The sequence below is a fragment of the Triturus cristatus genome, chromosome 1_2 (assembly GCF_964204655.1).
Source record: "Triturus cristatus chromosome 1_2, aTriCri1.1, whole genome shotgun sequence".
Classification (NCBI taxonomy): domain Eukaryota; kingdom Metazoa; phylum Chordata; class Amphibia; order Caudata; family Salamandridae; genus Triturus; species Triturus cristatus.
Window position 1 is genome coordinate 92,527,810 of NC_140580.1, and position 25,430 is coordinate 92,553,239.

At 45.0% G+C, this 25,430-nt stretch overlaps 1 protein-coding gene across 2 annotated transcripts in view; it reads right to left on the reverse strand.

Moving 5' to 3' along the window:
• Positions 1 to 25,430, reverse strand: part of WDR11 (WD repeat domain 11) — a 671,833-nt gene that overhangs the window by 198,579 nt on the left and 447,824 nt on the right. For both annotated transcript variants that reach the window (XM_085602786.1, XM_085602777.1), the window contains exon 16: positions 23,404 to 23,551. In XM_085602786.1, the coding sequence (XP_085458912.1) occupies positions 23,404 to 23,551 (148 nt within the window). The remainder of the gene's footprint in view (positions 1 to 23,403; positions 23,552 to 25,430) is intronic.

Genomic DNA, 25,430 nt, shown 5'->3' on the forward strand with positions numbered 1-25,430 from the left:
TAGGCCTTGGCCCAGGACCTAGGCACTGCATTCTTTCTGCCCCCAAACTATGACGAGTAGAGTGCCTTGCTGTGCCATGCCATTGTGAAACGTTAAAAACAAAATCTCACTCAACAGAGAAGTTCTGCAGAAAGTAAACTACCCCGTAATGAGAAACAGGGAGGTGCTACAAATCATACACCCGCCAAAGTGTGGGTGGTGCACCACATTTCAACCAACAAACAAGAAAAGAAAAGACAATGAATGTCTTAATATTGCCCTCACACACTGCAGTGTCATGCTGCATCATAGGGTCGCATCATACATCCAGGTGCAGACCAACACCCTGGATGGAGCGCAATCATTTTTTTTTGAATGAAGAATAGTGGTGAGGGTAGAGTGAATGCAAAGGAACAAAACACAGCACAAAGAAGTAACACAACTTAAAGGAACAAATATTCCCCTTCAAAAAGGGACCAAATAGTGCAGATGCATATAATTAAAACTACCAAGATGGCAACACTCGATTTTAATACTGTTAACCCCTGGAAGGATTAAAACATAAGGTCTGGGATATTCAGGGGAGGTAAAGGCCCCTATAACCTCACCACTATTCTTCATTCATTAAAAAAAAAAATCTTGCGCTCCATCCAGGGTGTTGGTCTGCACCTGGATGTATGATGCGGCCTTATGATGAAGCATGACACTGCAAAGTGTGTGAGGGCAGTATAAAGACATTCATTGTCTTTTCTTGTTTGTTGTCTCGGTTGAAATGTGGTATGCCACCCACACTTTTGCTGTTTCTCATTACGGGGAACGTAGTTTACTTTCTGCAGCACTTCTCTGTTTAGTGAGATTTCGATTATCGGAAGGGAGTCAGAGAAGGCTTAGTCCCTTGTCTCTTCCTATTTGTGATATTAAACGCTAAAACAGCCTGTTTATTTCTGAATTGGCTGTAAACAGCCAACTGCAAGTTGCAATTTAAGAATCATCTTAAGTAACGTGGCCCACTTCTTTTAAGATCGTTTAAATACAAAAATTAGCACTCCAAAGCCAGCTACGGTATAACGCCATTGACACAAGTACCTGAAAACGAGCCATGTTTTGAGCACTACAGCATCAGATATGGGGTGTGCATTCAATCATCTGAATTCTCTTGCACATTAGTAGAAAGATGTCAACATAGTCCACATGAACCAAAATCAGAGCACCAATCTAGGGAAAGATGAAATAAATGATTAACTTCTCTTTTTACGTTCCTCCACCTATTCGTGACTTGGTGGAGCGAATGTGCGCCTTCACTCCCTTTATCCACTACTGTCAAGTTTTTTCTTCCCTTTCCATGAAAGGGTCAAAAGACAAAGATCATAAAGATCCACCTCTTCCCTCTGCTCTTCCTGTTTTTAGGTCAAGCCTAGGCAGCGCGCATGTATTGTCTGGAAGATCTGTTTTATTGAATTAAGGACTTTGTGCCCAACTGCTGCTAACCAGTTCAGTGTCGCTCTTCTTTGCTGCCTAGTAAATGGTTCACGCAGTGATACCTCACTTCCGTTTTTCGCAGAGGAGGCCCGCCCAACTACAGTTGCCTTCCGCTTGTATTCTTCATCTGTTGTTGAAGAGAACTCTTTTCCTGTAATTGTTGCAGCGCGACACACTGCGCTTTATCTTTAAATATGGCTGCCGCACCTTTCTTTTGTTCTGCACGGTGCGGCTCACCCACCCCTATTTCCAGCACCACATTGTGTGACTGCGGTATGTGTCTGGGAGACCACCCCGTCAGCCGGCATGTATTCTTGTGTGCAATAAATGGGAGGGAACAAGCCTGCATGCCCCTTGCATGTACAGTATATACGACAAGCAGTGCTGATATTGTCCATATTAAGATTTTCTTTCCGTACTGGCTTGTGACTGCGGTAAGTGTCTACTCCTTTTTTTGTAATTGTTGCAGCGCGGCGCACAGCAATTTATCTTTTTTATATTTAAGTATGGCAGCTGCGCCTTTCTTTTGTTCTGCACAGCGCAGCTTGCCCACCTCTATGTCCAGGACCACGTCGTGTGACTGCGGTATGTGTCTCGCAGTCAGTGGACATGTATTCTTGTGGACAATGAATGTGAGGGAACAACGCTGAATGCCCCCTGCATGTACAGCATACACCGACAAGCAGTGCCGATATTGTCCATATTAAGGTTTTCTTTCCATAGCTCCTCTCACATATTCTGGGGCTGCGATTGAGATGTGTGGTGGGAAAAAGGGTTCAATAACAGGCAGGTGAGGATATGAGCCCAAGCATATGGGACACAATGAGTCTGAGTGTCTGGCTGCAGTAGGAGCAGGCAGTGAGAGCTGACTAGTACCAGGCTCATCTGGGAAGGGATCCATTTCACCTGGTAAAGCCATCGCTTTGTCTACTGAATTCAAGTGGGGTACTGCGAGGGGGAGGGGCTGTAACCACCACCACATATCACCAGCACGGGCATTCCTTGTTTGAAAAGTTGCAAATGCCGCCTGAGTTTTTAAGAGGAGGTTGTGCTGCTTGTAGGGGCAATGCCAAATGGTATTCATGGAACTCATGTTAAATAGGAGGTCCTGATTTTAAAAGCATAAAATTTATGTTCGTGGAGACTTGCCTGTCAATTTAGCAAACCTCTAAATATGACAACAGTTAGACTATACTGCTCACTATGCAGTTTTTAGGTCTCGCTGAGCCAGCGCACGCACTGCTCTGCGAGAAATTTAGTGTGTGGGTTCTCAAAGTGCTGCCACAGGCTTTTGGTGGCCTAGCGCATGCGTTCACGCGAGCGTGCACGTGTGCAGCCGCCATCTGCCTCCCTTACAGCGCGATCACTGCTGTGCGTGCACCACTCGCATGTTTACCACAGACCGCGTCCTCGCGATCGCTTTCACCGCGATCACTTTCACGGCCGCGCGGCCAATGCTTGTTTTACATGATTTTAGTTGTCCTTTTTTGTTTCATCTTCAAGTTAAAGTAATTCAGAGGTACTCATGGCTTTTCTGTGCAGCAATATTTTCTTGTGATATTTATCAAACTGAAAGTGGTTACTGTACTTATTCAGAGCATTTCCCCGCTTCGTTTAGGTGGCATTTTCCCTTTTTCGTCTTTTTTATTTTTGTGTCTCATGCTTACAGTAATAAAAAAAAAAATTACACCAACTTGCTGTGGCCTGACCTACTCCCCTTGCCAATATTTGTGGATCCATCCTCGTTATGGTTTGCTGGTGATGCTGGTCCAGGGGCCAGCATTTCCAAAATGTAAATTGATTCGGTGTTGATTAGTTAATGTATTGTGATATTTCAGCAGTAGGTGTTTGATGGTATCAAATTGATACACATCTGTATCTTAAACATCATGACAGCTTTGAGCTCCTTTGTGATTTAACCTCTCAATAGTCGTAAACCATGTTTGACGGAGGGGGCCAGATTTAGACTTCAAGCCAAGTTTCTTTGGTCACGAGTAGCCTTGAGTAGGGTCAGGACTTTAGATTAGTGTTATGGTTGTGTCACGTTGTCGATTGTGTCGCCCATAGCAGTTATCATGTGGGTAGTACAAATACAGCGCATATGTCTGGCAGGAAGATTCCCCAGTTCATGTCCCTTTTTCATTACTTCCACGATGTGCCCAGTAAATCCGAGACTCACTTTGAAGCATTCATACTTCACAAAACAACATTTGCAGAAACCCAATGGTTTGGTTGTAAAAAAACATTCTAGAATAAGATGCTAGTCAATATAGCATCGCCAAGCAAATTAATTTGCATTCCGCATGGAAGTGCTGATTTAAGAAAAAAAAACACTCGGTTCATAGAAAAAATGCCCTCCGTCAGGCAGACCCACTGCCGATTTTCTAATAAAGCAATGAAGTTTTCTTTCCCAAGCCTGAATCCATCTGCAGCAGACTCAGATTACTTATTTCCAAAGACAATATAATATGTTCCAATGTTTTAAAAGATGGGAAGACATATTATTTAAAAGCAGCCAGGGAGAACTCTGCTATATGTTGAATTAGTGCTCCGTATATTATTTAAGAAATTCTAATAAATATGCATTTTTCAGTTGCTTTCATAGCGAGACCTATTGGCTATGCCAATGCTTGTTGTTAGTGCTCCACGTGCGTATGTCCCAAGTAGACACTGGCATCTCTCCACCACATACCCACTTCCCCTCTCATCTCTCTCACAATCCTATTATCCACTCTCATCTTGCAATACCACTGCAGTCTCATTCCTCCCTCACAGCTACCTGTCTTTTCTCTATACTGCCTATTCACACATGCTACCTTCCTCTACCTCCTCACGCTGTGCACTAGTCCAACTCTCGCCTCCCCCTCTAGGTGCCCCTTCCACTTGCCCCTGTATCTTTCTCTCTATTGTACTCTTTCGCACCCATCTCTCTCGCTCTCTCACGCACTATTCCTACCCCTCTCATGTGGTTAACATCAGGTCTTCAAGCATAGTTTCTATCCCATAACTTTTCAAAGTTTCCGTCCCTCAATCCCACGCTCTCCTACCCTTCTTAGGGTGGTTTCTGTGTGCACAAAGCCTCCATCTCTATGAGTCCATGGCCTGCTCTCCCTGCTCTACTTTCTTTCTCATACACTATTTATGCTCCTCTGTCTCAAGTTCAATAACCGCTTCCTACACAAACTACCTATCCCACTTATTCTTCCCTTCTGTCTATTCTCTGCAGTTTTCACCACTATCTATTCACCATGCCACATAACTGCACTACACAAATACACTACACAACACAACACTTCACAACTAACAATTCCAATACAACCCGCATAATTCCACTCCACACTACATACATCCACTACACTCCAAAACAAAACACATAGGTAAATGGCATTATCATTTACAATGCCAATAGCTCTAACTCTCACTAATGCAAGACCTAGTGCAGTGCAAATGCTTCTTTTCTTTGTGTGTGCCCATACTACTGTAGGGCTGCGGACGGTTGCAAATTTGTTTCAAATTAGCTGCTGGGGCTCTATTGTAGTTGCTTTGGTTTATTTGTTTATTTGTGAGGAGCGACTAGCTTTGTTTATTTTTTTTTCTAGAAGCTGTGAGGGTGCCCTAGTTTTAGGAAGTGGCTCCTCTTGTGCCACGTCTCTGTGTTTATACCGTGATGGATCTTGGAGGCGACTGCCTGGTTGCCGCGCTTTTAATCAGCTTTCAGTCAGAGGAGTGTTTTTCTCAGGTCAGTGCAGCTGCTTAGGCGCTGAGTGTTTTTGAATGGTTTGTGGTGTTGCTGCTTGCAGGCAGTAGAATGAGTGAGATAAGCCATCTGTGGGGTAGGAAAAGGTTCGGTGGAAGGCAGTTGGGACGGCTGGGGACTTGGAGCTGAAGTAAGGAAGGTGCAGCGTCCCGACTGATCCCAGCCTTTGCAGAGTTGAGAATAAAGGATCACTTGCACATCAACCTGGCTGGTATCTTTACTACAAATTGGCGACAAGGGTGGGATACACACAGGCCATGTTCCACCATACAGGTTTTCCATTAGCAGAACGACCTTTAAACTTGAAATACACTCCCTATACTCCACCATGGGTATAGCCTCCCATGTAAAGCTTTCGGGTCTGATTTGTTAAGTCCTTCCCAATCATCCTTTCAAACTTACCTCTCCACAATTCTTGATTAATGATGGTAATAAGGTGACCTCAAATCTGCCACTACGATCACAGGAATACCTGCCACCACCACCTCACACTTTGGTTTACTCCTGGAACACATTGTTATATCTAAAATAGCATCCCTCACCATTAGGATACATTCACCCCCCAGACTGATCCTCATCCGACATGGACTCTTTCTGGAAATCACACAGACACTGGACCTTTTCCCCTCCCCATCCCTCCTTCCGCATGACCTTGCATAATGTACTATTAAAATGCACACAGAACATTTCTGATCTCTCATCCTACATTTCTTGCTATAAGCCAAGTGATTTAGATTAAGAATTCAGGTGTTTTAATTTAAATATTTCAGTTAAAGTTGTATTTACTTTTGTGTACAAAGAGAAAGTATATGTGGTGTTGCTGCTTGCAGGTGGTAGAATGTGTGAGGTAAGCCATCTGTGAGGTAATGCAGAGTGTGGGATTAGATAAGGTTCTGTGGAAGGTGGTTGAGATGGCTGAGGCCTTGGAGATGGTGTAAGGAAGGCTCTGCATCCCTGCTTCTCCCAGCCTTTGCAGAGTTGAGAATAAAGGATCATATGTACATCAACCTGGCTGGTACCTTTGCTACAGGGTTCTCTGCCCTTTTTGTAAAGCGGCGGTGTGGGAGCCGTAGTAATGCAATAGATAGGAGGCAAAGGTTTCCTCCTCATAGAGGCGTTTGCTGTGTCACCGCAAAGCTATTAGAGCCTGCTGCTACAAACGTATCACCCGGAAAGCACCTGATCTTGGTTGCCGTAAGTTGCTTTTGGAGTATTTTGTATGGATTCTCTTGCAAGTGAATCTATATTTTTTTGGGAAGCATTATTTCAAGCACATTTATGGGCCTCACCTTGCTAGAGATTGTAAGCTTTCTTTCGGTGCTATGCTCTGTGGGTGGGTGAGAGTTAAAGAGGCTTTCCCTCCTTTCTCTTTTTATCTTTGATTGTGGTGGCCGTGTTTCTGCCTGAAGCTTTCTCTCCTCATGATTTTACACAGGCAATAGAGGCAGTTTTTCTTTCAGGATCGTACTGCATCTATTAACTCTTCAGTATGTTTGAGAGCTATGTGCTCTTACCCGGCTGTAATGGGTAAGTATACGCAGAAGAGCTGTCATACTTCTCCTGACAGACTCCTTCAAGGGGTTTGTGATGAGGCGGGGGAGGGGAGAGGTTAGACACCGTTCCCCTCATATTTTAGAAGTGCGTCTCCAAGAAATAGTTAAGAATTTGCCATAAGGGAAGAAGTTCTCCGCCTTTAGTCCTGCATCTTCTACTGGCTCTGCTTGGTCCATTTCACCTTCTTCATTAGTCTCCTCCAGGACCTCTCCGGACTGCGATGAGGAGGACATGGGTTTTCCCTCTGGTACTGTTTCTAGGGCGAAATATATTCTAAAAGATGACCTAGAGCCAGTTATTTCATACTTGTCTTCCAACCTTCAGCTTCCGGCGTAAATGTAACAGCCAATACAAGGGGTTTAGTCAATGTCAGCAGCCTTCTGTTCCTAGACTTCCTGGCATTCCTGTGACTCAGTCCCTTTTACAGCATGAATAGAGAGATCCTGAGAGAGTCTCCGTACCTCGATTTATGTAAAGGGTATATATATATATATATATCTCTTTTGTCTAACGTTGACAATAAATTGCCTCAGGTCCTAGTTTAAGATTCCTTGATTGACAACCTTACTAGGAAACCGTCTCCGCTATCAGAAGATGTAAACTTGAGTGACCCGGTGAATAAGAGGGTTGAAGCGGCTTTGAAAAGAGCTCATGCTGATCTCATGCTTTCCTTGCAGCCTGAGATTTATGGTATTTATGCTTCTCAGTCCTTAGTCAGGGATTTGCAAGCGCTTTCCTCAGCTGTCCATTAAGATGAGGATTTTTCTGAATTGTTGAGTCGGATGGAGGTACGGCTAAATTGCTTTCCGATTTTATTTTCGACACTCTTCGTGCTTCTGCAATGGCCTCTGCCAGCTCGGTTGCGTCAAGGCCCCATCTACACTTGAGGGGTGGAAGGTGGAATAATTTCAAAAGAACTGTTTGTTAGGTATGCCTTTTGGCGGAAGTAAACTTTTTGGAAATGAATTAGAGTTGGTCTTTAAAAAAATGTTCAAAAGCCAGAAGCGTGTCCAAAGTTTTTGTCACAAGAAGAAGTCCGGGGAGAGCAACAAGAGACGGTCTGACCAGTACACAGGTAGAACCGATTTCCAATAGACTCATTCTAGGTTTCAACGTAAATCTTCTCAACCAGGAAGTTCCACCATCAATCTGGTGGTAAAGGTGGCTCAAAGCAGGCTTCCTAACCAGTCTGAGCTTCCCTGATCTCCTGTGGGGAGTCATCTGTTGCAGTTCCTGGATGTATGGTGGACTTGGATTTCCGACAGCTGATCCCTTCAGGTTGTGTCTCATGGTTACAGTCTGAAAGTTTCCTCGAAGTTTCAGGAACCTCATTTCATTCAGATCATACGGTCTTGAGAGACGTCAAGGAGAGTGGCCTTGCAAGAAAGTATAGCTTTGCTAGTACTCAAACAGACATTAATCAGAGTCCTATCTCAGGAGAGGGGTTGCAGGTGTTATTATTGAGTGTTTCTGGTCCAAAAAAGCTTGGGAGATTATTGGATGATCATAGATAAGCGCTTCCTGAACAAATTTATTCAGTCAATATACTTAATGATAAACACCTTACAGCAGGTTATAGTTTTGATTCCTCCAAGTGATCTTCTGGCAAAAATTGAACTGCCGATTTTCTGTGGGGTCCCAACATTGACAATTCCAGGTACTCCCATTCGGGCTAAAGACCTCCCCTTAGATCTTTAGATCCAAGATCTTTAGATGCTCCGGTGATGGGTCTCTTGCATTCTCTGGGGATCATAATCCATCCTTATCTGGATGATTTGCTCATCCAGGCTCCCTCACACTAGAAAGCTCTAGACGACACGGCCAGTGCCGTTTCAACTTTAGAGGAGTTTGGGTTCCTGATCAATTCAGGAAAATCCCTGATGGTGCCTTCTCAGAGACTAAAATATAGGGGGCAGTTTTCAGCACAATCTAGGGCACTCTCTCCCTTTCAGAGGTCAGGTGCATCAATCTAAGACAGTTAATTCTGTACCTGTTATAAGTCTGGAAGGCTTCTGCAGTTTTGTTATTGCTTCAGGGGCAGATGGAAAGTTAATACCTTTTGAACACAGTTCTCTAAGACTGGAAGTCTCTCTTACAGGGGGTATGTTTTTTTACAGTTCTGCCTGGTCCTTCTTTTTAGGCAGCAACTTTGGAAGTCATACCTCGTGCTCGACTTCACCTGGGTCAAGTGGTTTGACCAATCTTTCTACATTGGACTCCAGCCCAGGCCGATTACGATGCAGAGATTTCTGTGACAGCATTGATCAGACAGGAACTCTCTTGGTGGCTGCATCCTCCTTCTCTGAAGATAGTTTCCCCTCTTCACTATCCGGATCACTTAATTCTAACCACAGATGTCAGCAATTTGGGTTGGGGAGGGGAACTCGTGCAGCTCAGAGACTTTGGACTGTAGTAGACAGTTTGGGGTCATCAAACTGCAAAGAACTGAGAGGGGTCTGCAATGCCATGCTTACTTTGTCTGAGACTTTGAGAGGTAGTCCGCATCAACAACAGGGAGGTGATGTCATTTATCAATTGACAATTTAACACTGGATCCCCTTACATCAACAGCCTTATATGCCGCATTGGTTCCTGGGCAGAGACCAACTTTCTGGGGTTGAGAGCTATCCACATAGAGGGGGTGATGAATTGTCAGGCAGATGGATTCAGTAGGGGATTCCAATCCTCTCAGGTGTTTGTTCTAACTTCTCAGGTGTTCTCACAGACAAGCAGTCGTTGGGTGCTGCCATGCCTCCAAACTTCAAGTTCCCCCTTTTTTCTCCAGGTTCCTCTCTCAAGTGGCTCTGGGCATTGACACATTCATGAGTCCTTGGCCTCCAGACCTCCTCCACCCATTCCTTCCAATATCTTTGGTTCTGCGTTTTCTAGCTTGCTTTCTACAGGAACAAGTGGAAGTGGTATTGGTGCTTTCTTTGTGAGTTCCGAGACCCTGGTTCCCTTTTCTCAATTCGTTAGCTCTATAGGGGGAATTGCTCCTTCCCCTGGATCTGTCTCCCCTAGGCAGTCTGGTTCTTCAGGTGCAGACTATAGCCAGGTAAAAATTATTGGTCTGGAGAGTAAATGTAAATGTAAATGTCCATTATTTGTAAAGCGCAAACAATTACCCGAAGGTGTCAAGGCGCTGGGGGCCCTCGGGAAGATTAAGCAAGCTATTGCCCAGAGTCACATGGTGCTGGGCTGATCTGCCGCCGGCACCGGGGATCGAACCGTGAGCCCCGGGTTCCGGCGTCAGTTGCCCTGGCCGCTGCGCCACACCTCTTCCTCTCCAGTAAGAAGGAGGGTTTCTTGAATAAGGGTTTCTCTTTGACTACTTTCCATTCTCTCAGTCTTTCTAGGCAAGCTTCCACAAATACAGCTTATGGGCATCATTGGACTTTCTTTGATAGATGGTGGAAGGAGAGATCTTTGTCTCCTGTTTCAGCTCCCAGTACTGAGATTTTTCAATTACTTTAGGAGGGTTTTGCTACTCTTGCTACTCTCAAGCTCTAATGGTTCTCGATTAAGACTTGTCATACAATTTGCCTTCAATTGAACTCATGGTCTCTAAGCTCTTTAAGGTTTTTCAGCTCTGGAGACCTAAGATCTATTCTCTTTTTCCTCTGAGGGAGCTATCCTAAGTCCTTTCTCACCTATAGGAGTCTCCGTTTGAGCCCTTGGAGTCTGTTTCTCTTAAATTCCTTACTTTATAGTTTTCTTTTTGGTGGCCATTACCATGACAAGGCATTTGGGGGAAACAAAATAAGCTAATTTGTCGCCATTCATATTTGCGAATTTTTAATGAGAGTAATTCTTTCGCTTGATCCTAAGTTCTTTCCAAAGGTCAATTTTAGGTTTCTCAGTGAGTGGGAGATTGTTCTACTAGTTCTACAGCAGGAAGCGTTGACCCTTCTCTGCATCTGTTGGATGTGGTTTGAGCTCTGAGGATCTATCTATTGAGATCAGCAGCGTTTAGGCAATCTGATGGCCTTTTTCTTAATTTTGGCCCGTGAAGAAGGGTGAGAAGTCATCTTTCACTACCTTGTCCCGTTGAGTGAAGAAGGTAATTTCCTCAATTTATCTAGCTCTGGGTGGTGAAATTCCTGGTAGGATCAAGGTGCACTTTACCAGAGGCATGGCTGCCTCTTGGGAGGAATGGTCTGGTCTCTCCCTTAAAAAGTTTTATTTAACAGTCTTATATAGCTGTGAGGAGGCCCCCGGACATAACATGTCGATTACCCGAACCGCCCCAACAAACCAGTCGACATGACTTACCCGGGGTGAAGAGCCTCGCAGCATCCCGAAGCATGTCAACAACTTTCACAATGCTGACCCCTCCCCCTTGCTCTCTGCCCAGGTCGGGTCTCGACGCACACGTAACGGAGGCGGAAGTAGGAGGGACTAACCCCGTATATGGTTCTCCATGGCAAGTGAAAAGGACCACAGAGAAGGGTAACGAGCGCATACGTGCCGGAGTGGCATCCAAATGTCTTTAAGCCTAGACAGTGGTGGTGGTTGCAATGAGGCATACAGTTCACTTGTGGTATCATAGTATGTCATGTCCTTCAGCCAATCATCCATGGTGGGGCCCTGCTGCTGCCCCACAGGAGGGCTATGCGCTGCTTAGCTAGCAACAGTGCCATGGTGGTGAATGGTTTGAGGCCTAGATTCAATGGCTTAACATATTCTAGAAGTGCCATGAGCGGATCAGAATCAACAGTGAATTCTATCATTGTAGAAAGCAAAGCAAATATAGCCCCCCCAGAATGCATGGATAATAGTACTATTCCAAATCAAATGTACAAAGTTAGCATTGTCAGCTGCACATTTGGGACATCAATGTGAGCGATCGAAATGTGCTAAAGCCTAGGGAGTGGTGCATGCCCGATGTAGATATTTTTAGTGGAGTAGTTTGTGTCTACTGTTAGCGGACACCAGTTTTTTGTGTGTGCAGCAATAATGTACCAGGATTTGCCTGGTATGGGGTACCCTAAGTCACATCCCCATGCTGTCTGGGATTGGAGTGTTTGCACTGGCTTTTGTGCTAAGCAAGATCGGTGAAGGAGGGAAACTAGTCTGGTACTCCCAGTGGTCGATATCACAAAAGTAAGGGGAGGAATTTCAGCCGGTTCCTCGGGGTCTGTGGGCAGTTTTTTGCATAGGGTGCTGTGGAGGCGAAGGTGAACAAAATTCCCCATGTAGTAAGTGGACCCTGAGGACTTGAATGCAATGTTCATGTCTAATTGGTCATGAATAGGTTGCCTATGGTGCGTATCTGGTGAACAGATAACACTTGCTGTACGAGTACCTCGTGGGTCAGCAGTAACCATAGGTCATTTATTAGGAAAAAGTCTGGACAGTATAGTAGATCGGTACCCAGATATCTCCGGAGTTTGAACAGCGCAGAGGAGAGCTGAGAGAGAGAATATATATATATATATATATATATATATATATATATATATATATATATATATATATATATATATATATATATATATATATATATATATATAGCTATCTATCTATCTATCTATCTGAGGGTTCACGCGGTAGACCGTGAGGTAGAATCAAGGACAATGGAAGCTGCTCCGCCTGGTCTTGCTCTAGTTTATGATAGGGAAATATAGTGTCTTGGTGATACTACTAATAGGAGAAGTGGCACTGGGACACCAAATAATACAGTTGAAGATCTGGCACACTAAAACCACCCTTGTCATACAGGAAGGTCAGTGTCTCCCACTTGATTCTAGGACATCGGCCCGCCCATATGAGCCGAGTCAGGAGGCTGCGCAGTGTAGCAAAGAAGAAGTTGGTTAGTGAAATCCGAATATTTAAGAACAGCTATAGGAAGCATGGGAGCACTACCATCTTGATGATAGCAATACGCTCTGCAATGGATAGTGGCAATTTGATCCACCTGCCTGTCTGAGTAGGGAGTTTATCAACTACCAGGCCATAGTTTTGGTGCATCACCTCTTCTTTCTGTCTATGTAGGATAATACAGAGATATCTGACGGAGTCCGCACACCAGCGAGGAGAATAATCCACATCACACTGGACAGTGGCGTCCGTAAGTGGGAAGAGTTTGAATTTATTCTAATTTATAGATAGACCGGATAATTGCCTATAACATATTATTTCTCGGATGATGGGGGGTGGGGGGGAAAGGGGGAGGAGGTCTCATACTAACAGTTAAATGTTATCGGCATATATCGTGGGTGGAGGCCCGTCCCCGCCACATAGCGGATCAGATGCCAGTGCTGAACTATTTTCTAACTCCACTACGGACTAACGCTCTTTGAAGCACTCTTTTGCATTAATGGGCCACTGAATGGGGATAATGTACATTATTTTTCTGTAATATTTCAGTTTGCTGGCCGACTTACGTGGCGTTGCCACCCCTCATGGTATATACCGTGGGCTTGTTCTTGTATTTACGGAGGAACCCTTCTTGGGGTTCTTCACTTAACTGTAAAGTCAATTGGTACTTCAAATTCTTCTTTTGGTTATGGTTCCGCCTTGCTTTTGAAGTAGTGTGGTGGGGTGGGGGGCGGGTGGGGGTAACTATTTTTTGGTTCAATGTTATTGGTTATACGCAGCAATGGTCACTGTCACAGTTCTCCACTATTCACTGTTACGCAATTACGCCATGCTTGACAAATATCCAGGATGGCCCAGTTAGGCAACGTTGATGGTTCATCCGGCCTATCCTTAATGTCTTGGAATGTAAGGGGACTGAACGACAACCGCAAGCGGAGGCAGATTATTCATTATTTACTGAGACACAATGTGGATATTGCATAGTTACAGGAAACGCATTTTCCAAAATCGGATGAAGCTCGCTTTGCTGCCCGCTGGGGACACATAGATATTTCGCTAACTATAGCAACTATGCCAGGGGCATGGCCATCCTTATTAACAAGAGGGACCCTTTCAGCCCCGCTCAGTGATAGGGGATAGAGAGGGCAAATAAGTAATAGTCACAGGATCACTTATGGGACACCACATGGCACTGGTTTGTGTTTATGGCCCGAACATGGACTCACCAGACTTTTTCCATACACTACAAGCCCAATTAGTTAGGTTAGAACCAAGCCTGTTTTTGATTGGGGGGGGGGGGGATTTAAATTTGCTACTGAACCCAAGACTGGACAGCACTGCCACGACTCCTGACGCCAAACCACGAGCGCGCAGCGCACTACGAGAGTTATGTGAACACTGCTCCCTACTAGACATCTGGCGCCAACACAACCCCGCACACACGGAATACACCCATTACTCCGGTCAACACAACACTTGGACCAGGATTGACTTTTGGCTAGTTTCCCCAGGAATTGCCGGCTGGTTCCAGTCATTGGGGACGCTGCTAAGAAAGTATTCTGATCATGCCCCGGTACAACTCCATCTACGGGTCCCACGTCCGGAGGGCTTTGAGAGGCAATGGTGCTTCCCAAGCCACGCCCTACATGATGACCTTTTTAATGCGGAGGTGCGCGAAGCCATCGACGAATACTTCTAAATTAATAGAGGATCAGTAGACACTTGGGCTGTCTTGTGGGAGGGCTTCAAGGCATACATCGGGGGGAGTCTGCATAACAAAACACTCCGGAGTTCTTAAAGACCTTCGAAACACACTGGCACGCATAGAGTGCAAACTCGCTGACCTAGATGGCACATCAGCCCACACCACAGACCAAGAAAGGGAGGGAAGACGTTTGGCTCTTCTCGTTGAATTCCGGGAGACGGTGGACCGCGAGGTCTTACACTTGAGAAAATACCAGACGGTTAGGCAATATGGCGAGGGAGAACCCCCCAGCCAGGTTTTGGCGCAGATGCTCCGTCCCCTGTATAGCAAAGCTTACATTACTGAAATTCGCACCTCCACAAATCAAACACTCACCTCCACAACTGACATTCGGTACGAGATTTTGGACTACTTTAAGTCCTTATACACTACCAAAGTTGGGAACGAGTCCGCGGCTCAGGAGGCTTACTTGTCAGAGATTCCACCACTCGAGAGGGTGGTGCAATCTCAGGTGGAACGATGGCTGCCTTTACCACTATCTATGGCAGGCAGGGTTGCGCTCCTCAAAATGGTGGTACTACCCACATTTCTATACCTTTCTAACAATATTACTATACCCCTCACAACCGTTTTTTTTTTAACATTACGCACTCATCTCATCAAACTGGTATGGGGGGGAATGGGCGCGGGTCCGCTGGCAGGTTCTGACCCTCCCATATGATAGAGGTGGGTTTGGAGTCACAGACCTACACTTGTACTATTTAGTGGCCCAATGCTGCTACGCATATGCCTGGTTCCATCCGGACGCCCATATCCCGTATCTGCGCCCGGAGGAAGACTTTGTATTACCCGAGAAGCTGGCCACGGTGCTGCCGAAGGGTGTCCCCAGAGACCCAAAGGACATACAGACAGTAACTACTTCTCAGTGGCGGAAGACGCCCGATTCCAGAACGTCCCTTTCATGAACAATTTCACATTGGGGCGAATTTGTTCAGCCCTGCGAGCCACCTACCGTATTGAGCCCGACTCTTTCAGACTACTAACATTGATCATTGAGGGAGAGACAAGTGCACATCTCATCTCAAAACTATACAAAGCGTACGCAGGCCTCCATCCGGTAAGCGATGACAATGTACACAAAGAATGGGAAGAGGACCTGGGTCGAGACATTACTGATGAACAATGGGTCAAACGCTGCACGGTAACACGGGAAGTCTCTATCAACAGCAGACACAAGCTGCTACATTTCAAGGTTTTACGTCCCATTTATTGTACTCCGGCCAAAACACACAGGTTAGAACCTTCCAGGCCACATAACTGCCCGAAATGCAATGCCCCTCACGCCGATTTTGCACACCTAACATGGAGATGTCCTAGATTGCAGACCTATTGGGAACAAACACACTCCGTACAGGGAACCATGATTAATCTAACCCTTATCCCCACGCCGGAAGTGGCGTTGTTAGGATACACTGTGAATTTCCCCAAGAAAGACAGATGGTTCGCGTCCTTGGTCTGTTACTGTTACTGGCCAAAAGAGAAATAGCTTTAGTGTGGGGCCGCAGGAAGGCTCCTACCCTGCAGGGATGGCTGCGTAGCTTGGCATACTGTAACATAAATAGTGAGGTTTATGCCAGCATCATGTCGAGTTCGTATCGCCCGAAGGACATATGGGGCCCATAGAGGGCATTTGTGGAATCTCTACGACAAGACACAAACTTACAACTGGTAAGTGGTTTGGTTCCGGAGGGTGTGGGGTGATGGAACCTGGCCGCTAGACTGGAAGCTACATGACTTTAGGACCGATCACTAGGATCACGCCACTACAAACTGCTGGGATTGTCACATATATGTTAATGGAGGGCCTAAGATGGAGTAAGTAGTTTCTCAACACAGATGTCCAGGCTTCCCATGTTGGTGGATTCGCCCACATCTATGATTCATAAATTATTGCACTTAGATCTTGCTTCGAGGCCTCATTTTTGCCATTGTACTTTTGAGCAGGCGTTCTACCTTTTCCAGGAGTTTTGCGGTGTTGGAAGCCTCGTCTTCCATTTAAGAGATTCTAAGCTCTGCCCCATCTGGACGAGTAGTATGGTGATCTAGGCCTTCCCCCATGACATCTAGGCAGCTGCTAAAGGTGTCAAAGCCAGTGTCAGCTACCTGGAACCCGGCACGTAGTTCGGCCATAATGACAGAAGTGCCATCAGAAGATATAGTAAAAGAATTAGTATGAGGAGATTCCTCTGTGTCAGAGAGGGAGTGATATTGACTTCTTCCCCTGACAGGATCGAAGGCAGTCTCTTTAGCTTGGGGTCGCTGAGCTCCAACTCACGCGCCTGTTGAGTAGCTGAATGGATGGGATATGGGCTCCAGGTGGGTCCTGCCTCCCAGGCCAATGAAAGGGTAGAGCCCCTGGGTGGGCTACGAGGGAGGCCACAGTGTGAGTCAGTAAGTGCATGATAGAGATATGGGGCAATATGCAGAGTGGTTCAGTCTGTATTGACTCTCCGGCACCCACACTCTCAGCAACACTCATTCAGGGCTCCCCTGCAATAACGGACGTTAGATAGCCGGCACAGCGGTCACCTTCTTCAAGGATAGGTACCCGTATGTTTCTTCTGATGCAAGGTCACAGAGAGGGGCAGGAGAAGGCAGCCACGGCAGGGCACAGTACATCAAGTAGGGCATCGCAGGTGGGAATCATGTGGGCCATGCCTGATGGCGGCATGTAGGAAGGGCTTATTCGCTTACCGCAGGTAGCAGCAAAACTCGGTCCACACCTATGGGGAGTCCTCCGCACACCACTGCAGGGTAACGTATAGCCCTCCAGCAGGAGGCACAAGGATGTGGTCATCAGCCCACATGCAGAGGAGGGGTCGCGTCAATAATGCAGGCAAGTGGGTGCCCCGTTTAGTAGACCCCGCAGGCCCGATGAAGATTATGCACACAGGCCCAGGAGGTGGATGCCAAAGTATCGGGAGGTGAGGCCCAATTAGTTACGGTCGGGGGAGGGAGCCTGCAATGATAGCTCACCGACTATGTCACTAAGGATCAGCGCACCCCAGGCCCGATCCCCATGCCATTGGGCTGAATGAAATGCGCTGGGACCCACCTCTGCCGAGGACCGTGACTGAAGTCCCTTCTAAATGCGGGTCATGGTGCTGACTGCGCCAGCACACACCACTGCTCCACCTTCAGGCTCACCCGCGGCCCCTGTCACATGGGACTCTGAAGGCCGCAGTGGTCCGCTGGTGCGCCGCCGCCATCAAAGGCACCCCCCATGATCTCAGATCTTTCTCAGGTGCTGGGGAGTGCGCAGCGGTATGCTAGATGCTTGGGGATAGTGACAGATAGAGATAGTGACAGATAGATCCCAAACTACTACAAAAAAGGGCGTCTAGTTCCAGAGCTTCAATGCCATGCAGCCATTTTGATTGCTGGCTTGGCCACGCCCCCTATGCTTGCTAGTTAAAACAATGTCATTCTTTTCATAATGACTTTTGTTGGAATCTGTAGCTCTTGACTTTTGGCAAAGTGCTTGCTTATTTTTGCAAAACTCCCATACCTCGAGTAGAATGGAACCTTGAACTTAGCCTACACTATCTAAATGGTTGGACAAAAGTCCCTAGTTAAGAGTATCATCTGAGCTATCCTGCCTCCATTTTGTATATTTTCTCTGCCCAATGGCTTTGCATTTTAAGACCCAATGAGATGCTCCACACTGACTTTACTGTTCTCTTAGAAGAGTGTTTCAATTCAACTAGACTGAAAGTACATCCATTGAGCACCACCACCTATATCGGAGGAAGGCCGTTTCCTTACCAGACCGAGGAAAGACTTATGGTTGATGGCAGCACATAGCGCAGCAACATGTAGTTCAGGGACAGGGGTATGTAGACTCTCTTGTTAAAATATGAACAGGCAGGACTCCTACCCCTCACCTCATAGGAGTGTGGGGGGCTGGGGCATGCTGTGACTGTACCTATATGTGCTGTGCCTGGAGACAGTATGCAGTATGATGGTGGTTGCTTGTGCAAAGGCGACTGCTGTTTATCTGTCCATAAAGGAGCCTGAGGGGTTGTGTCTTTGAAACTGCATATTAGTCTTGTTTCTCTTTAAACCTTATGTTCTGCTCAGGAGCCTATCTGTTAACAAAGAAATTAATAAAACTGGCTTGATAACTTGTGCAGAAGTGCTCCTAGGTCTACCAAGAAATCACCTACCCCTGCTAAGATTTCTGAAAAGTGTGTGGCTCAAAACACATCACTGTGAGCCTCTGAGGGCTTTCTCTTGTGTTGAGCTGGGAGTTCTGCAGCAAAAGAAATACACTCCCTCTACCACTTGGTGTTTGCCCCCTGGCCTGCTTTGAGGAAAACCTAGCACAATGTTTGGTTAGATGTGGCACCCTGCCACTGGTCCAAAAACTAGACAGGAACTGTCCCTGCTGAGACAGTTTATTTTATTTGCTTTGATGAAGGGTGCACTGTAGCACAGCTCAGAGAAGGCATCTGGACAAGACAGAGACAAACCGCCCTGCCATTTTATCCAAATGTTGTGATCATGCCTAGGACCTAGAAGAGCTGTGATGCTGTGCTCTGTTAGACATACTGGAGCTGTACTGTCCTGGATGGAACAACTGCTAACTGACAGCAAAAACATGGCCCGAAACTGAATTGAATCTGGTATGGAGGATAGTTTAATTCGAAGTGTATTTTGTCTGTAGCATCAGGTCGTTTAGCATGTGAGTGGTCAGGTCACGTAAGGGTAAAGCATATGATACAACCATAAAAGACGGCCCACTGGTGACCATGTAATTGGCTGTGCATCACTGTGCATCACTCCTTTCCAGGCCAAGTGTCGGTCCCTTTCAGCAAAGGTCCATAGTACCTTTAGTTGCATCTGGTTCCTCTGATTTAAGAACGATTTGAACAATCTTCTTGAGAGACATGGCTCTTAATTGCTAATTAAACCTACCAAGAGATAGTTTTAACTTACTAGACACACATAGCACCCTGCGCTCCATAATCGCACCATTAGGACAATACCCTAAGAAAAAAAAAACACCTCATGAGAAGGTGCATTCGCAGCTGCAATTGCGCCACATAATGCCACTGGAGAGCAAAAGGTTTTAAAGATCCAGTCTGGCTCCTGGTAGGATAGTCAATGATTAGGAATCGGAGACAAGATGTACCCACTGTAAAAGGGCACAATTTTGTTATAGGCATGTTAAAAACAAATTAGCAGATTTAAACATAACTTATATCCAAAACATCGAAAGACCCAGCACTTATAGGTGAAGCCCCGCCCCACCGAAGATGTATGTAGTTTGGACTGATGCACTTTCCTTGCAGGAAACTAACGCTGCTTTTTTAGAATAAACCACAGTTCCTTCGCTTAGGCTGTAGAAGGCAGTCACTGATGTTCAAAAGCCTGGGAAGGTTAAGTGTTCGTTTTGCGCTAGGGACTTGAGATCAGAAATTAGGCATACTACTTTGGGTGTCATTTTTTTCTGACTCTAGAAACGTTTCCAAGGTTGCCCCAGCACCCAAGCTACCATGACAGTAACAAAGCAGGAACAATGGGACTGGTTAGGTGACGCTCTATAAAAACGAGAGAATACAAGCTTTTCCCATCACAGAGAAGAAAACATATCCCCTAATATGACGCAATGCAGTCTTACAGAGGCGATTACTTAGACACACAGGGCTTTGGAAGGGAGACACTTGCACAAACATTTAGCAGACGTGATATATCAAAGGAGATTCTTCTGAATGATGCATGGGAAAGCTCCACTTGGGAGCTAGTGAAGAGCAAAACAAATGCCTTTACAGGACATATACATGAAAAGAAGCAGAGATGATGGAGTTTATCACAAACGCAATATGATGTGTAAGAAGAGTCTTGTGTTCTAAAGACAAAATATCAAGAATACTACTGCTAGAATTTGTGCTGAATGTTGCCATACAACCGAACATCATATGTATTATTTATTAAAAACCACAGGCAAATGACAAGTGGAGTTCTTACAGCACGCACGTGGACCACTAGCCCTGCATGCAAGTATCAATAATACATTTGTCAAAAAGACGCAGAACATTTATGCTGCCATATTGACTATACTTGCGTTCACTCTCGATTTATCGTCGGTCCCCATAGTTCAGCTACCTCAGCACCTCTCTCATCAGCTATGAGGTCAAATGCCACTCAACCCTCAGTAGTCCGTCTGCTAACCCACCCCGAGTTCATATAGTAATCATGCTTGTGTCCGACTACCACTTATGCACACGAGAACTTCATCCTTCATTGTTGAACACTGCATGTTTGCAAGAAACTTCAAGTATCATCCTAGCACCTTCAACATTCTCAGCTACCGCCTCCACATATCACATACATTACTTTATCAGCCATCACCTCAACATATATCACAGCTCCAGTAATTTCCCCAGAACCACCCCCAAAGAAAAAATCTCGGTTGTTTGCTAAGAACATAAAGCAAGAATTAGTCCAAACTTGGTTAACCGACATGATCCTTGACAACTTCAAACAACAGCTTACACCCATTACCAAGTCACTTGGGGTCACCTTGGAGACAAATCTCCCCATCATGGAACACACTGCCAAGAAACCAAAGATGGTCTGGCAGCATGCCGTTCTTCTAAAGAACGTTAAGGAGAATTCCGAAATGCTGTTCAGTCTTCGCACTCTCGCGCTTGCATAGTGGCAATGCTCTGCTCCATGGCGTCCCAGTCTCCACACTGGCCCTCCTTGAGGACCACCCTGAACCTGCTCTAATTTAGGAAAGCGAGAAAGACGGACCTCTTTAACCCCTTCAGTGCCCATGACGAGCTGGACTCGTCATGGGCCGCGGTGGCGCTGTGCCCATGACGAGTCCAGCTCGTCATAGACCCCGCCCGCTAATGCAACGGCCGGCACTGGGCGGGGAAAGGGGCGGGCACTGAAGGGGTTAAAAAGAAAAAACCCACCACTGCACATCTTGGCCTGAAGAAATATAACCATATCACCCCCTTCCTGATGAAACTCCACGGACTCCTGTTTATGGCCCACACCAGCATCGAAACCAACTGCATCATTTACAAAGCTGTGGTGATCAGCACTCCCGCCTCTCTGGCAGATAAGCTTGCCATCTCCGGTGGCTACTGGGAAACCTGCAGCAAAAAGCACCATCAGAGTGGATGTAAATATGTGTAAAAAGTATTTGCCTTTGACTCTGGGCACCACTCTGCAGGCTTTTAGCTAGGTTTGCGCTATACAAACACCACATACATGGACCTCTGCATGTGTATATGGTAAGGGCTCGTAAAGTTCTGCATAAGGATGAAAATGTGGATGTACGAGGTGGTAGGAGTATATACAGAGAACTATTCTAGCAAGTTACATCACTGTTAGCAGCCATTTGCACTTAAACACATACACGGACCCTCAAACACAAAAAAGGTAGTGTGCGCAACAGAGTTGCAAGCTTCTCTTCTATGCACACAACTGTAACGGCACAGGAGCCAGCAGTGTTGGCTCCCCTTCAAGTCCAAGTGTAAACATCTCTTACATTGGCAGAAAAGCAGAGGAGGCAGCAGTTCAAGTGTGCCTCTAGGTGTAGGTCGGAGAGGTATACGACACCGAAATGTAGGATGTATAGATGTGTGTCTAGCTTGTGCGATGGCTTAGTCAAGCATCATGAAGGATGGGTGCAGAGGTGGGGAAAATGTAGAGGTGGGAAGTGAACTTGTGTTAGATGTCGTGGTTCATCTTCTATTTCTAAGTGCATGTTCAGAGGGACTAGAGCGAGAGAGATTTTTTCTCAAGATCTGGGACACTGGGGAGGCTGCCAATAGGTGTGGTCTGATCGATGGAGGTGATAGGAGTTTGTAGTGTGAAAGCCTGATGTTGTAGCATCTTTCTTCATGTGGGTGGTAGGCTCATTACGGAGGCAGTATGGAGGTTATGGGCAGAACCTGTGTTGCTTGGTTACACACAGCGGTGATTGGCTCTACCTTGGGACACTTGGCGTTGGGGCTTTAATACTTTTATTTTTTTTGTAAGCAGAGGATGCATTGGCAGGAGGATGGAGGCTGAGGTGTTTACATTATTTTAGAGCTGGAACCTATGGAGGTGAGGATATCTCCAGGGGGTTGTTACCTAGTACTGTCCCTTTTCAGTAATGGAATGAAGATATGGTATGGTAAGCATGCAGAGGGGAGGAAGCACTAGTCTAGGTTTGTGCAGCCGGGTGATGGTGCTGGCCCCCTTCATTCTGAAGAATGCTGCCTGTAGGCTGATAGCTACAATGTACTGTAGAGTCCGCAAATTGTTTCCTGTTATACATCAAAAAATTATTCCCATCTTATTCATTTTCACTTTTCACTCAATGCTTTTTATTTGATCTTTAACGCTGCTACTCTCAATGTGAATACAATGTCTTCTCTTAATAAATTTACTTTATATACACTTTATATTATACGCTAATTATTGTTGCCACTACACCCAAAAACACAATACAAGTTGCAAAATAACTGCCTTCGGGAAATGCTAGTTCACAGATGCAATGGAGCTATTCTTGAATTTACACAGGTTTTATATTAAAGAAAAAGAGAATTTCACAAACATACAAAAATGCAGCTACATAAAAAGGAGTTAATTTGTAGGAGTTTATTTCAGTGTGTGTCGATTACTAGTCTGCACCCTGGTCAACTTGCAAATGCCTGCAGTTAAATAGCTCAGGATAAAGAACGGCCATTCCAGACCTATGCAAGTCGGGATGCAGCCATCTCACCTCGTCATACTTCCTGTGTCAATATAATGAATCATTAGGCAGACCTGTATCAAAAATATGTATTATGTAAGCAATCAGATACAGTTAAGTCTGTAGCGTGTGCGTTACAAATGGTAAAATCACACGATCTTTTGGGGTCTGTACTTGATCGGGAGTGCTCAATCAATAATACAACTAGACTCTTGGAATAGCCCCATTTCTAGACAATACCCCCGTTAATTTCCACAAATTCCCAGTTGGGAGAAGTCCTATAGGATGTGAATGGAGACCATGTGCAATATCCCCTTGAACCCATGCTCTAGCTTACACCCAACTTACATCTGGCGGGATCCTGGCGCTGTCTTTCACGGTGTTGCCCTCTACAGTCAGGTGATATACCTGCCCATCGGCATCAGTGAAAACAAAGTGCTCCCGGGCAGAGATGTTCTGGCTCAGTTCCGATTTGCTCTCAGCTTCCTGCAGCAAGCTGATGGAATGAAAAAGGATGGAGTCACATTTGCATTCTGTCACCATGACTTCAGCTTATTTCTGTTTACTCAGTCAATAATTCTGTTTTGTAAACTGTTTTCGACCTGACAAGCTTGAAGGCATTAGAAAATATGTTGATGTTCTATGTTCTTTTTTGCTGCAGAGACGGAATAAACTTAACTTATAATGCACGTTACCTTTTCTTCACCTTGTTACATTTGTTCAAACTGAGGTTGAATGAAATTACAACAAATGTGGCAGAAAGTTAGATTTTGGTACAGAAAACGTGCTTTTTGTGATTTGGCGTAATTCCATTCAATATTTTTTGAAAAAAATAAGGCTAAAAACAAATAGATATTTCAAGCCGTGGAGGATCCGTGGAGCTAACGTCTCTAGATAAGAGTTGATTGGCTGCCACCACATCAAGAAACAAGCATTAAAAATGCAATAGGTCTCGCTTTTTATTAGGTTCAAGCCATTTGCTTTGCTATACAATACCATTAGCAAAGCAAATGGCTTTAACTTAATCAAAGTCGAGACCTATTGAATTTTTAATGCGTGTTCTCTTTGGCTGGTGCATCATGTAAAGGGGATGAGAGCCAGATGGGGTTCAAACTTATTATGCTAAAGTAGTGGATACTTTTGTTTGGATCCAGCATCATTACTAAAAGCTGTTAGCAAACACCTCTAATTCAGAGGTAAATGAACTATATAAAGAAACCATGCCAAAATGGTTTCTAAACCCAGACTGTGGATCTGCATCCTCGCTCTGAAAATACAGTATAAATATGGGCCATAAACGGGGGCATGACTTGTGAGCCGAAGATGGCGGACGCATGAGCCTGCTGTTCCACGCCGGTCCAGCATTCATCTGGCATCATCTGCAGACTGGAACACAAGAGAAAGAGGGCAGAGGCTATAGAGATCCGCACCCAACAGCTGACAAGTGTCTTTGAGTCCACAAGATAGCGCAAAGAACCAAGGAGTACTCCCCTCTATACTCCTTATTTAGGAACAAATCCTATCATGAACACAAGATACACAGAGGGTTCAGCGCTATATAATGTACATTTGTTATTCCAAGTTCAGGTTTCACATCAAAGAATACATTATTCAAGAGTCTTCATTTCTTGATAAAATAAATTTCTTCTTTATTTTTCTTTAAAATGTTTTCTTTATTTTCAAGAAGCCAGAGATCATAGCCAACGCGTTTCGTCTCACATCGAGACTTCTTCAGGGCTATTCAGATTAAAATAAGAAAAATACATTACAAATCCAAAATTTGAAATTTGACATCTTTCACATACAAAGACAAATGCAACACATTCAGGATCACGAACAATCCATATTTCCAATATGAGGGTCATGATTTGATAATTACACCTTAAGGCATAAATTATTTTTAGATTCCATCATAACAATTTATCAAAGACAAGGATCGAAAATTATTTTTAAACTCCATCCTAACAATTTATCAAAGACAAAGATCTAAAAAGTATATGTGCAAATGGTTATAGGCATACCTTGGCAGTGAAATATTGCGTGATCTCGTCAAATATGTAATTGTTTCATGTATTCTAGACTTCTTCAGAAATTCAGAACCTCTATGCGGTACACAGTATCTATAATGATTAATATATATAATCAAATTAAGAACTCCTGTCAAATATTTATGTACATATTATAAGCATGAGAAACCATCACACATTTCTAATATCAATTTTGGTATATTGTTATATTAATCGTCTTTATATCAAAAAACATTTTTCTCAAGCGGTATATAACAGAGCAAAAAACAGGAGAAAATCAACATTCACCAGTTGTCTCTATTCGGAAAAGCAGAAAACCCAAGAGACCCTAGTCAAAGAAAGAGTCAT